General features: G+C 53.8%; 1 protein-coding gene across 2 annotated transcripts; it reads left to right on the forward strand.

Moving 5' to 3' along the window:
* The first annotated feature begins 8,304 nt into the window (after window positions 1–8,304).
* Window positions 8,305–14,126, forward strand: RABGGTA (Rab geranylgeranyltransferase subunit alpha). Of its 2 annotated transcripts, none has more exons than XM_043471052.1 (17): window positions 8,305–8,447; window positions 8,760–8,814; window positions 8,984–9,094; window positions 9,472–9,596; window positions 9,787–9,974; window positions 10,232–10,435; window positions 10,725–10,808; window positions 10,895–10,977; window positions 11,066–11,167; window positions 11,271–11,376; window positions 11,475–11,526; window positions 11,667–11,755; window positions 11,871–11,959; window positions 12,055–12,171; window positions 12,797–12,910; window positions 13,165–13,252; window positions 13,912–14,126. In XM_043471052.1, the coding sequence occupies exons 2-17, from the start codon at window positions 8,812–8,814 to the stop codon at window positions 14,058–14,060; spliced, it is 1,704 nt and encodes a 567-aa protein (XP_043326987.1). In that variant the 5' UTR covers window positions 8,305–8,447; window positions 8,760–8,811; the 3' UTR covers window positions 14,061–14,126. The 2 variants fall into 2 exon arrangements, with proteins under 2 accessions (XP_043326987.1, XP_043326988.1); XM_043471053.1 differs by having other exon boundaries at window positions 8,445–8,612.
* The last annotated feature ends 156 nt before the right edge of the window (window positions 14,127–14,282 follow it).

Consider the following 14,282-nt stretch of genomic DNA (forward strand, 5'->3'; position numbering starts at 1 on the left):
ATGAGGGGGGACTTCCCTGGTGGTCCAGTGGTTAAGAATCTGCCTGCCAATGCAGGGAACACTGGCTTGATCCTTGGTCTGGGAAGATTCCACATGCCACTAGGCGACTAAACCTGTGCGTCACAACTTCTGAAGCCTGTGCGCCCAGAGCCTATGCTCTACGAGAGAAGCCACTGCAATGAGAAGCCTGAGCACTGGCAGCTAGAGAGTAGCCCTGATTTGCCGCAACTAGAGAAAGTCCACGAGCAGCAAGGAAGATCCAGCACAGCCAAAAATAAATAAAAATTTAAAGTGTGACTCTCCATAAACTTAAAAAAAAAAAAAAAATATGATGGGGGATTTCCCTGGTGGGCCAGTTGTTAAGAATCTGCCTTGCAATGCAGGGAACGTGGGTTTGATCCCTGGTCAGGGAATTAAGATCCCACATGCTATGGAGCAAGTAAGACCACATGATGCAACTACTGAGCCTGCAAACCACAACTAGAGAGTCTGTCTGTCTAAAAGAAAGATCTCACAGGACACAGTGAAGATCCGGAGTGCCGCAACCAAGACCCGAAACAGCCAAATAAATAAATATTTTTTAAATGTTTAGGCTTTAACATTTAAAATAAATACACAAATAAAAAACTGTGGGTTCAAGTCCCATTCTGGGTTTAGGCTGGGCTCGAGTCCCAGTTAGAGTTACACGGTTTCGGCAGTGTAAATAGGGGGCTGGCTGTAAATGTCTAACCTGGAGCCCATCTATTTCCTGCCTCAACCTCAGCTCCCTGCCCCCTGTTCAGGGCTCTGGGGCCTGGGAGAGGCCTGCATAAGACAGCTGTCAGCTGTGGGGGCACCGGGGGCCTCTGTGGGAACAAGCCCTGGGGAGGCTGGCCAATGCTGCAAGCTGCCTGAACCTCAGCCCCGGGCCCTCCCTGCCCCACCCTTCCACTCCCCTCGGAACTCAAGCCTGAGTCATGATGGGTGCAAAGGGGACACAGAGACAGAGTGCTGCTTTAGTCAGCAGTTCCAGCCGTTCTGCTTCTTTGCACTGAATTCAGAGGTTCCACACCACTCCCTGTCCACTTCCTCCCCACCTCACATGAGGCCTAGGGTGCAGACACCTCTGACCACCCTTCTTCACCTCACCCTAAGCGCCCGGCTCTGGGATCTAAAAGATCTAAGTCCCAACTCGCCTCCTCTTCCCCACCCAGATGGGTGCAGCATGTCTTGCCCTGACCACCATGGCTCACCATTCATTCATTCACGCCTTCATTCTTTCCCAGGACCCCTACCACCACCACTAGCTTTATCTCAATACCCTAGGGATATTTAATTTTCCTGGGGGCACTTTATGTCTTGATGAAACCATCTTTTGTATGTATTTGCTTCTATAGAGTGGGTCTCCCCAGCTTGAGAATAAGCTTTATGAGAGCAGGGACCTTGGCCGTCTTCGTCGTGCTGTGGGGTGAGCTGTATTGGTACTCAGTGATTAGTACTCAAGGACTGACTAGCTGAATTATGTAAATGTTGTTGAGTGTTGTCCAGTGGTGCAGGCGCTGGACTAGGCGAGGGGGCACGCAATCAAAGCAGCCTTCTTGACAGAGCATGGCCAAAGAGAAAGCAGGGATGTGCACCCCCACGGGATGACCTGACCGCAGGCACCATAGGGCCTGCTGCTGGGGAGGCACAGAGGAGATGTGTGTTTGAGCCCCAAGCCAGGACTCCTCCCCGGCAGCTGCAGCCCCAACTCCAAGATCACTTCCCTGGGAACCTCACCCACTAGCATAAGAGCTCCCCCAGAGTCACACATGTCTTTTCTAAGGGCAGAGCTGTAATGTTACATTTGCCTATTAGATTACTTGACTGCCTCTCTATACTGTTGCCAAAGGTTCTATGGGACAGCCCTGCTCAGGACCATAAGCTCCATGCACCCATTTGGCCTTGATGCCTACCATGGCGTCCAGGGCTGGGGCGCCCAGTCACTGTCTGTTGAACAAAGGCATGGACAGGGAAGAGGTAAGGGCTGGATCCTCCCCAAAGCAAGCAGCTCCTCCTTCCTGGGACTCTCCTCTGTCCCCTGTTCTCATCTACCAGCCAGAGCACCCCACAGCCTCACCTTGTTCCAAGGATGCTGTTTCTCATGCAGGCATAGAACCTCAGGGCTACTACTTCTTGGCACCACTCACATTGTATATGCCCCAAACCCAAGGCATACCCTCGAGTTGTGCACTGGTGGTTGTCATTCAAGCTCTGCCAGGCAGTGAGTTTCTTGGCCACATTCCCAGCCTCACCACACTCTGGGCAGTTTTAAGGCAAGGTTCTCGTCTTCACCAGCCACCATGCAGTACCTGGCTCTTGTAACAGAGACTAGTTCTGGCTCAAGAAGTTTTTCCAGCTTTTCAATTGCATTTCCTGGTTGCTTTCCCTTCATCTCTTCCCCTAGATCTGCCAACCTGAGTCAGCACCTGCCACACCCTGGGGGAAATAGGATGCTCTAGATGGGGACTTTCCCTCTGGAGCCCTTCTGTCTTTGGGGCCCAGCCTTGGCACCCTGCCCTTCCCTCTCACTGGCCAATCTATTCCCTCTTCTTCTCCAGTTATGGGTATCTGGTGACACCACTGGTCATCGAGGAATTTCCCCAACCTGGCAGAGGGAACTGAAGAGCAGAGAGGAGAGAAAAAAACTGTAGCACTCAGATAAAGTACGCAGGACCCCAGAACCTTGGGGAGGTGGTGAATATAAAGGATCTTTTTGGACTTTGAGTCATTCTAGCCCTCTGGGCCATCCCAAGAGTCAGATTCCTTCATAACTTTGGAGAACATTCTAGGCCTCGAATGTTCTCTACCCCATTTTCACAAAATTGTTGACCAGCACACATTTGGTTATCCCCCTCTTCCATGATGATGAATTCACCACCACTTATTTAGGCCCATTCTATCTTTGGACAGCTTTAATTGTAAGAAAGTCTGCCCCCATAACAAGTGTATATACATTCACTGGTCTTTATTCTTTGCTCTCAAGATTAACAGAATCAATGTGGCTTCTGTTCCAACTAGAAGCCCTTAGAGTTTGAAGATCATCTGCCCCTTGAGTCTTCTCCCCCAGTTTGATATTCCCATGTCCTCTTTCTGATCATGGCCTGTTCTCACTATCTTAATTTCTCCCTCTGGACCTCACTGTTTGTCCCTGTCCCTCTTAAAATGGACCACACACTCCCAACAGGGTCTGACCATCATAGATCTGGGGCCTCTGCACCCCCATTCTGGGTCCTAAAGCTCTCTTCATGCCGCTCAAAGTCAGGCCAGTACTTCTGGCAAGGTGCTGGCTCTTACCAACCCTGTCCCAACCAGAATCACCCTGTATGCCCACTGGTGTCATTCCATCACCCACACATCATGCCCTTGTGCAGAGGATGGTTTGAGGACCAAAGAACCAGACTGTACCTCTGTCCCCATTCGATGCCATCTGGTCAAATCTGGACCCTCAAATTAAGTTTAGATCTGGATTCCATCATCCAGCATTGCTCCCAACTACGTGTTAGCAGCCTTCAGTTCTTGAGAATGGCAGTGTGCTCAGCCAGCATGTCACTGAAAAGTGCCACCACCAGTAGAGACTTCCCTCTAAGCTGACAAACACACATTAACCACCATTATTTGGAGATGAAATCCCTACCAGTTACATCTACTATCCTATCATCCTACCACAGTTAACCATCTTGTCCCTAAACATATCCCGAGAGGGAGCTGATCCCTGCAGAACCTCTGTGATAATCACTGGGAAACCTGGTTTCCAGCCCTGGCTGCCACCAAATGTATGTGCTTTCATGTCACCAAGTGTGTGAGGGCTGCTGGGAAATAAGCAGGGGCCAGATGATCCATCGAGCCCTCTCCAGTTCTGACATCCTGTTCTGGTGGTGGTCGAGGTTAGAGAGAAGGTCAAGAAGCTGAGGGAGAGAAGCTTCCATGTTGCAAGAGATAGGAAGTGGGCACTTCTGCTCCTGCGTAGGGAAGCTTCAACTCTGCCCTTCCTTCAGGGTGGCAGGTGGCAGGCTCAGCTCTTCCCCCTTGCAACTCCTTTACTGCGACTTAAGCTGATCCCTGGGCTTCCCAAGTGGTGCTGATGGTAAAAAACAGAACAAAACAAAAAAAACCTGGCTGCTAATGCAGGAGATGTAAGAGATGATGCCAGTTCAATCCCTGGGTCAGAAAGATCCCTTGGAAGAGGAGATGGCAACCCACTCCAGTATTCTTGCCTGGAGAATTGCATGGACAGAGGAGCTTAGCCCAGACTTCCCAGTATTTGATTTCCCCTCAAGTGCCTGGGGTGCCCCCACCCAAACATCTAACCACTGCTCGCTTGATACCCTGCAGAACTATGGCCTCAAGAAGATTTAGACCATCAGTTCTGAGTTCCTCACAGTAGAACTCCCTCCCAACCTGGCTCTCCAGCACACCCACCCCAGCTTCCCAGGTCTTGCAATGCTTCACATCCCCACACCCTGGATGTTCGTTGGGCGCAGCAGAGCACAGTGGACAAGCTAGACAGAGGGAAAGTAAGGTGTCTTCTGAAATCAGATAGCCAAAGTTGGTTGGTTGGTCAGTATGTTTTAGAGAAGGACAAAACTTTATTGTGTGTATATAAAGGGTGATTTCAGTTGTCCTCTGAAGGGCACCCTGACTTTCAACGTGAGACCAGGCTTTATTACTTACAAACTGTGTGACCTTGGGCAGAATCTCAGTTTCTTCTCATCCTGGTTGTAAAGAAGTTAGTTGTTATTAATATTGGCTTCAAGGTCACAGAACCTCTCTTCAGAGTCTATGTTTTCCTCACTCCCCAGTGAGGATTCTTCGCCCCACAGCCCCAGTCAGACCCTCACACGCCTCTACTAGAGTTTGTTGGTGGGTCTCTCAACTCTGCCTCCCGTGGTCCCCATTCCCTACTGGGTGGAATTCCTGCCTGCACCCACACTGCCCTCTTCTGTTATTGACAACAGCAATTTTAGTCATCTGACTGGTTGATGGTTGTTGTTAGCACAGGATTGAGATCAGAGGGTGCAAGAAAGGGAATAAAATTTGAGTTAGATTAATCATAAGCTCGGTGTAGGGGCACTTGGTTTCCTCCAGCTGTGTGACCTTAGGCAAGCAGCTTAACCTCTGTGGGAGCCCACTGTATGCATGGGTCCTCACTGTGCAATCATAACAGGTGGTGAGTGCCTCAAATAGGATGTCTGGGCCCAGTCAGTACTTGGTTATTCTTGCTCTTTTCTCTGCACAGAAGGGAGTAAAGTCCCTTCCTCAAGCATCATTCAGACTGTGGCCTCAGACACCTGCCTGCTTCCCACTTATCCCACACAGGAGGCCAAATATAACTCCTGACACATCCTTTTGCCTTAAAGCAAGAGGCTTGTCTTGGCTCCACTGCTCTTATCTCCACAGGCACCTGGTTCAGTCTCTGCCAGCCAGCTAAGTCTGTTTGGCTATCTCTCACCCACCTTCCTGTCATAACATGTGCTTGAAATGCCCTTCCTGTCCTCTTTCCAAAACCAGGCCCCACCTTCTTGGAAGCAGATTTAAGACTCACTTCCTCCCTTAAGTCTGCTTGACGCAAACCTCCCAGTTTCAGGATTGCTAATCACGAAAAAATATTTCATGCCTCCTGCAGCCTTCCTCCACCCCGTCTTCTCCACCCTTTGCGACTATGATGTAAGATTGCACCTGTCACATCTGTACCTGTGGGCTGTCTTCCCAGATACCCGGTTGTACATGTGAGTGGTTATAGAGTAGGAAGCAAGAATAGACAGTGAGCAAAAACCTCAACCAACAAAACAAAAATGCAGCTGGTGAGGTGGAGAGAGGATTGGGCCAGATCAGACCTATGTTCCTCTGACCACTTACTACATGGGTGACACTTAGCAAGTTACTTAGCCTTTCTCTCTGAGCCTCTATTTCCTGGCATATTTGTTAAGAAAATCAGAAAATTACTAGAACTTCCCTGGTGGTCCAATGGTTAAGAATCTGCCTGCCAATGCAGGGGACACGGGTTTGATCCTCAGTCAGGGAACTAAGATAGCACTTGTGGGGCAACTAAACCTACATGCCACTAGTAGAGAGAAGTCCCCGCACACTGCAATGAACACCCAGCCCAGCCAAAAAGGAAAAATTACGACTATGATCATTTACCTTACCCAGTACTGTCCTTACTCAGTACTGTTCAGGCACTGTCCTAACCACTTTACATAGACTTTTACATTTAATTTTCACTCAACACTAGCAGGTAGGTAACATTATTTTCCCTGTGCTTCAGTTTTAAATACTGAGACACAGTAGAAGCTCAACACAGATATTAAGTATCTTGCCCAGGTCACATAGCTAATAAATGGCAAGGCCAGAATTTGCACCTAGGCAGCTGGACCCCAGAGCCCCTGTTCCTAAGCACTCTCTTTACTGCCTCCCACATGTAATCCTGAGTGTGTGCAAAGCCCTTGACACAGTGCTTGTGACTGCAGTCCCAGTGAGGAAGGTGACTGCAAGCAGAGAAGGCCAGGACAAGTGTCTCTTTCCCTGTGACTTGTCAGGACAGAATAGACAGTGGACACATTACACACATTTCCAGGGCCTAAGAAAGGTGGGGAAGCAATATAAAGAATTTAAAGCCATATTTTCTTACCCAGATGTGTCTTATAAACATATATATGCCACATGGACACACACTTCTCACAAATACATCACACTCACACATACACAATCAGTGACCACTCTGAACCCATGAAGCTTCCACCAGGAAACCTTCCTGAGCTGGTCCAGGCCTCACAATCTCTCAGATCCCTAAATGTGTACAGCACTGACCATTAGGCCGAGCCAAGCCAGTCCTCACTATGTAGTGTTCTATTCATTCAAATAACTATCTAATAACCACTGAAAATCGGGACAAGGTATTGGAGAAGGAGGATCAAAAAAATGTTGTTCCTCTCCTCCGGGAACTTTGAATCTGCTAGGAGAAGCTAGCATACACATCAAGACTTCACAGTAGGACAGAGGAATAAGGGTTATCATTGACAGACTGAGGTATTTTGGAAAGCTTCCTGGAGGTGACACTTGAGTTAAATTTTAAAGGTGAACAGGAGTTATTCTGGCAAAGGAAGAGGTGTGGAGGAGAGTAAGAAAGAGGGAGCAGGTTAACATGCTTGGGAAACCCCAAGTCTATCAGCTGAAATGAAGAGTTTTTCATAGAGGCAGAACATGAGGCCATAGGGATAAGCAGGGCCCAAATGCCAAAAAGCCTGATGTGCTGACCCTGAGAGATTCAGAGTCTTTCCCAAAAAGCTTCATGGAAGGGTTTTTGGCAGAGACACATCACGATCGAATCTGCATTTCAGAAAGGGTGACTCAGCAACACAGAGATAAAGGGGTGACAGGGTGAAAATGAGGGGACATTGAAAAGACTTTCAACTATCTCTGGAATAAATGAACTGAAATTCTTAGCACAGTGGGAATGGAGAGGGTATTTATGAGATATCATGGAAAAGTGCGGAGGCCATCCACTGATATAGGTAACATGAAGGCCAAAGGTTAGACTGGAAGGAGAGGAGACAATGATACTTTTTGACTTCTGGAGTTCCAGGTGTCTCTTGGACACCCAGGTGATACCTAATAGACTTATGAATATGTGTGTGTCTTTTCCATTATTACAGTTCACAAGACATGTGGACTGGAGATACAAGTTTGAGGGCCATTAGCGTACAGGTAGCAATTAAAACCAAGACTGTGGATGTAGTCACTCAGAGAAAGTGTGGGCCAGGAGGTCTGTGGACTCAGGACTGAGCTCTGAGGAGCTCCAACTCCAAGCAGTTGAAGGCTTGGATCTGTGAACAAACATTCTTCCTGGAGCAGGGTGTGAAGAAAGGCGTGAGGAAAGGAGATCAACAACATTTAGGGGAAAACAGCGTGAACAGACGAGAAGACAGGGGCGAAACTGCAGGAGAGGCCAGAACACGGTGTCAAGTCAAGGAAAGTCAGTAGCGTCAAACACTGCAGAGGTCAACGAAGATAAGGACAGGAAACTTCATGTTAGGTCTGGCAACTAAGAGGCGGCCAGTGCAGCCAGAGTGAGGTCACTCCCGCGATGAAAGGGTGGGTTTCCGCTGTCGGAGAAATCTTTCCAACTGAAACGCAGTTTGAGCAGCTGGCTGGGAACTGCACCCCGCGCTGCTTTCCCGAGCTCATCAGAGACTCATCAGAGTCTCACACACCAGAAGGCTAACAGGGACTTGGCGTTTTCGAACAGAGCGCGCAGGGATCTTGCGCAGGCGCTTCCGGAGTCGGTCGGCTCTCCCGCAAGCCCCTCCCCAGGCCTGCAGAGGGAGCTGCGCCTCGGAGAAGCCAGGGCGTGACGCCGCTCTAGCCAGCGCTCCGACTCGGTGGCGGGCGCCGCAGCTCCGCGTCCCGCTCGCCTCCTCCCGGCCCAGGTGGGTCCGCCCGCGGGGGGCAGCAGTGCTTGGGAGCCGTGGGGCGGGCGGGTAGCGGCAACCTCTGGGAGCGGAGTGGTCCCCATCACCTAAGTGCCCCAACTCAGCCCCGGTCCCGGCGGATCGGGCTGTAGGCAGGGCCGCACGTGTGCAAGTCCAGTTCGGGTGGGTTCCTCCTGGACTTGCAGTGTCTGTCCCGGGACCCCTTAACACCCCAGGGGTCTCTGCCCGGGCTTGCTCACGGCTTCCTGGGGACAGGAGGGGCGGGGCTCCAAGGGGCGGGACTCCCATGATTGACATGTCTTTCGCCAGGTTTTGCGGGCACCACTGGACCCTTCCCCTGCCCTGAATCTGAGCCAGCACCATGGTGAGAACCCGAGCCCAGCGCCCTACCTCCGCATGCTCATGCCCTTGCCCTTGTCCGGCGTGGGCTTGCCTCCGTTGCCCGATATAAACCTGGGGCTCCGCAGGGGTGGTTCCGGTGGGTCTGCCCCAGCAAGTCAGCCTGCACTCTTGCAACCCGCCCATCCCTATAGCACGGGCGCCTGAAGGTGAAGACATCGGAAGAGCAAGCGGAAGCCAAAAGACTAGAGCGGGAACAGAAGCTGAAGCTATACCAGGCAGCCACCCAGACTGTCTTCCAGAAGGTGGGGCCCTCAGAGGTAGTCCCCTCTCACCGTGGCTCCCTCAGCATAGCACTTGGCCAAGAACTGCGCCTTAGAGTCAGGTTGCTTGGATCCACATCTATTCTATCACTTACTAGCTGTGTGTCCTTAGGCAAGCTACTGAATCTCTTTAGACCTCAATTTGCCCATCTGTAAAACAGGGCTAAGGGTTGCACTTACTGCATAAGGCTATTGTGAAAATCAGTGATTGCAAGATTACATATTATCCCATCAAGTGCTTTGTATAGTACTTGTAGTAAAGCGTGGCATTCACAGAACATTCAGTAGTTCTATTTATGTTATGGAGCTCTGTAGCAGAAGAGTGATGTGATCCCTGATCCTGCTATCTATCCTCTCAGCGCCAGGCTGGAGAGCTGGATGAGTCAGTGCTGGAACTGACAAGCCAGATTCTGGGAGCCAACCCTGACTTTGCCACCCTCTGGAACTGTCGACGAGAGGTGCTCCAGCAGCTGGAGGTCCAGAAGTATGTAGGGGTTTAGGGCCCAAGGAAGATGGCCACTCCCTCTGGCCCTGCCCGGCCTGGGTCCAGGGGTGGAAGAAGAATAGGGCAGCCAGGGGCATAGGCAGAGGGCAGTGGAGGGCTGGGTGCAGAAAGTCAGGGGTGAACTGAGATTGGGTGTTGGAGGGCCCTGACCCCATTCCTCTGGGCACAGGTCCTCTGAGGAGTTGGCCGCTTTGGTGAAGGCAGAACTGGGCTTCCTGGAGAGCTGCCTGAGGGTGAACCCCAAGTCTTATGGTACCTGGCACCACCGCTGCTGGCTGCTGGGCCGCCTGCCAGAGCCCAACTGGGCCCGGGAGCTGGAGTTGTGTGCCCGCTTCCTCGAGGTTGACGAGCGGAACTGTACGTTCCTGCAGATTCTGTCCCCCAGCTTACACCTGCCCCGTGTCCCGGTACTAGGGCCTCAGTAAGGTCCAGAGTTGGGAGGGATGGCCAGGATGGGCCCACTGAGCTGATGACACAAGGGATGATGAGGCCAAATGTGTCCTCCATGGAGGGCACAGAGGTGTTTCTTGGGGTCTTCAAGGGGATGCCAGGGTCCCAGCCAGGCAGCTCTTCTTGCCCTGCTTCTGAGATGTGCTGTCTGCCTATCCCCCCAGTTCACTGCTGGGACTACCGGCGGTTTGTGGCTGCACAGGCAGCTGTGCCCCCTGCAGAGGAGCTTGCCTTCACTGACAGCCTCATCACCCGAAACTTCTCCAACTACTCCTCCTGGCATTACCGCTCCTGCCTCTTGCCCCAGCTGCACCCTCAGCCGGACTGTGGACCCCAGGGGCGCCTCCCTGAGGATGTGCTGCTCAAAGGTGAGCAGGGTCAGGGTGTGCTCGAGAGGACTTTGTTGTGCTGCCCTTCTGACCCTGATGCCTAGGCCTGCTCCTGAACCTACCACTCGGGAAAGCGCCTGGCTCTGGGGATGCATAAGATCCAGCCCCTGGCTGCAGGGAGCCCAAGTGTCCACTTGGCCCCTGGGTAAGGCTGGCATAGAAGTCAAGCTGAAGGCAGGAAGTCCTCCAAGGAGAGGGCAGTCTGTGGGGGTAGACAGGAGCCCAGAAGGGTCCTAACCAAAGCCCCATGCCTCCTTGGCCCCTGCAGAGCTGGAGCTGGTGCAGAACGCTTTCTTCACTGACCCCAATGATCAGAGTGCCTGGTTCTACCATCGCTGGCTCCTGGGACGAGGTGAACAGTAGGGAAGAGGTGGGGGATTGGAGCCAAGAAGGAGTGGAAGGATATTTAAGGCGACCTGAGACTGTTTCTTCCCACAGCTGATCCCCAGGATGCCCTGCGCTGCCTGCACGTGAGCCGGGATGAGGCTTGCCTGACCGTCTCCTTCTCTCGGCCCCTCCTCGTGAGTCCCGAAGCCTTGGCTGAAGGGTACCGTGGATGGTGGGCCTGGTGCCGTTGGAGTGATGGTCTGTCTCTGTCCCCTGCACCAGGTGGGCTCGGGCGCGGAGACCTTGCTGCTCATGGTTGATGAGTCACCCCTGGCTGTGGAGTGGAGGACCCCAGAGGGCAGGAACCGGCCTAGCCATGTCTGGGTATCCCGGGGTTGGTGGGCGGAGTCGGGGCTGGGACAGGGCTGGGGTGGGACAGTCAGAAAAGTGGTGCAGCCTGGGCTTTCTCATAACCCTGTGCTCCCAGCTCTGTGACCTGCCCGCCACCTCCCTCAACGACCAGTTGCCCCAGCATACGTTTCGTGTCGTTTGGACGGCAGGCGATGCCCAGAAGGAGTGTGTGCTCTTAAAAGGTGAGCCAGCCTGCAGCCGCCACCCTTTGCAGCAGCCCCCCTCCCATCCCTGTCTTCCTGTCACGGGTGTCCTCTGCTACCCCTGCTCTGTCTCTCAGGCCGCCAAGAGGGCTGGTGCCGGGACTCCGCCACGGATGAGCAGCTCTTCAGGTGATGAGCACAGGGAGGCGCACGCAGGAGCAGGGCTCTGCACTCTGGGCAGCTGGGTGGGGTGCGGAGGGCTCAAGCAGATGTCTCAGACTGGCTCCTGGGGATGACCGGCACCGCTCCCCCACCCTGGCCCCCCTCAGGTGTGAGCTGTCGGTGGAGAAGTCCACGGTGCTGCAGTCGGAGCTGGAATCCTGTAAGGAGCTGCAGGAGCTGGAGCCTGAGAATAAATGTGAGGCCCGATTCCCCTGAGCTCCTGCTCCTCTAAGGAGGGCCCATCCTAGACAGGCTCCTCGCCAGGAGGATCCAGGTGAGACCTGCCGTCCTCTTCCCCGCCCTCTCCCCAGGGTGCCTGCTCACCATCATCTTGCTGATGAGGGCGCTGGACCCCCTGCAGTATGAGAAGGAGACCCTGCAGTACTTCCAAACCCTCAAGGCAGGTTGGGTCTGCGGGAATTGGCACGGGGGCAGCCCAGCACGCAGGGGGCGGGCAGCTGACACACAGTCCCTGTGCCCTCCTCTCCCTGCCAGGCTGTGGACCCAATGAGGGCAGCGTACCTCGATGACCTGCGCAGCAAGTTCCTGCTGGAGAACAGCGTGCTCAAGATGGAGTACGCGGAGGTCCGCGTGCTGCACCTGGCTCACAAGGTAGGGTGTGCGCGTGCGCCTTCCCCTCCCCCACCCCGCTGGCCCGCCTCCCTCTTCCTCAGGACCTGGCAGCGTCTGTATCTGCTCCCCAGGCCGCAGCCAAGACACCCACCGTCCCCCGCTTTGCCGTCCATCTCACATGCCCTTCTGGACATTTCTTCCTTGGCTCATCTATGCTTCTCTCCCTGGGGCAGACCCCAACACCTAACCGCTGAATAGCTCTCAGAGATTTCTGACAAACTCCTGACTCTGTTTTTCCTCTGTAGTCGTTCCTAATCGGTCTCCCCAACACATTATTTTTATCATGTCGCTGCCGCCCACCTTTGCTGCCACCAAACCAACTCCGGGCTCCCCAGGCCCTCTTCCCGCTAGTGTCTGTGTTCATCCCAGCACCGTGTACCTGCCCCGCCACAGGCCACCCCAGCCCCAGCACCTTTGTCTCCCCCGTGTCCTTGATCTGGAGCATGTACTGCCAGGGGTGGTGAGGTATGCTTCCCAGCTGCTCGCTCCTGTCCTCAGCTGGGGTCCCCCAGGGCCTGTGTGGGGCGCACCGGGCGAAAGCCTGATGAACGACGGCTGAGAGCTGTCTCCCCGGCCTCGCTGGGTATCTCGTCCCCCTCCTCAGGATCTGACGGTACTTTGCCATCTGGAGCAGCTGCTCTTGGTCACTCACCTTGACCTGTCGCACAATCGTCTCAGATCCCTGCCACCTGCCCTGGCTGCCCTGCGCTGCCTTGAGGTAAAGCCCCCACTCCTCTGTCATCGTCCTGGGTTTCCCTTTCCCCTTCCTCCACCTCAGAAGTCTACCCACCCTACTAAGAGATGCCCGGGTCCTCCCAGCCCCCACAGAGGACCCCAGCATTCTCCTCTGTCATGCAGCCTGACCTCAGGAGCCCCTCCATGCCCTGTAAACTGATCACCCTGGGCTCCCCGGTGGCTTGTACCAGTCCCATGCTGACAGCTGCCTGCCTGCCTTGTCTTCCCTGCTCCCAGGTGCTGCAGGCCAATGATAACGCAATCGAATCCCTGGACGGTGTCACCAACCTGCCCCAGTTGCAGGAGCTCGTTCTGTGTAACAACCGTATCCTTCTGTCTGGGTGCCATTCAGACAGCAGGGAGGGCACGGTGCCACACCAGGAAGGGATGGCCAGGAGGCAGGGCGGGCATGCCCCTGGGCGTGAGGAGAGGGCATTGGGCATCTAAGCTGAGAAGAGAGGATAGCCTGGCCCTCTATGAGGCTGTCATTGACTCTCACTGGTAAGAGTTTTGTAGGATGGAAGGAAGTGACTCCCTCAAACCTGAGTTCACAAACCGGCGCCTTCAGATGTTCTTAGGTACCACATCGTATGTTTAAAGTCAGGAGGTTTTATATTCTTTAAAAAACCCAGAGTTCCAATTCTTCTCAAAACTTGGAAGTTGAAGCACGCTTTGGCCTGCATTTCCACTCGGGAGCCCTTGGCCATTGATGAATCATGGGCGCCTCTGCAGCAGGGGCTGGCTTTCCCTTTGGCCACAGTTTCCACCACCTCTCTGGGACCATATCCCGTCAGGGTCCTGCGCCTCCTGCCTGGCCCCCGGGGGCAGGTGTCTGCAGCCTGGAGCCCTGTGTCCTACGGGGAAGTGGCCGCGGGGCCCATCCAGTGGGCCTCTCAGTAGCGTGCTCGTTCTGCAGTGACAGGTGTTCAGGAGCAGGCGGATCTGGAGAACCAGCTTTCCTTGACTCCTTGACTCCTGCCCAAGGCCTCCAGCAGCCTGCGATGCTCCAGCCTCTCGCCTCCTGCCCCAGGCTGACCCTCCTTAACCTGCAGGGCAACCCGCTGTGCCAGGCGGAGGGCAGCTCAGAGCACCTGGCCGAGCTGCTGCCTTCTGTTAGCAGCATCCTCACCTAAGAGGCCCTGCCCCCACCCTTGCCCTTTAACTTATTGGAACTGAATAAACAATGAAGAGGTCCCTGAGCGCTGCGAGGCTGCCCCCGCCACCACCATTATTGCTGTCACCACTGCTTTTCTGGACAAGAAAGGGAGAGAGATGTGTCGGCTCCCCGGCTCTGCTTCCGTTTTATGCTCAGTCTTGCTTGTCCCTATCATGGAGAAGCAGAACCTCCATGTTGG

The sequence above is a fragment of the Cervus canadensis genome, chromosome 6 (genome assembly GCF_019320065.1).
Source record: "Cervus canadensis isolate Bull #8, Minnesota chromosome 6, ASM1932006v1, whole genome shotgun sequence".
In the NCBI taxonomy this organism is placed as follows: domain Eukaryota; kingdom Metazoa; phylum Chordata; class Mammalia; order Artiodactyla; family Cervidae; genus Cervus; species Cervus canadensis.

Coding starts and splice junctions, on each gene's coding strand:
- RABGGTA (XM_043471052.1), top strand. Junction 9,975..10,231: donor CGAGGTTGACGAGCGGAACT/GTACGTTCCTGC, acceptor CTATCCCCCCAG/TTCACTGCTGGGACTACCGG. Junction 13,253..13,911: donor GCTCGTTCTGTGTAACAACC/GTATCCTTCTGT, acceptor CTCCTGCCCAAG/GCCTCCAGCAGCCTGCGATG.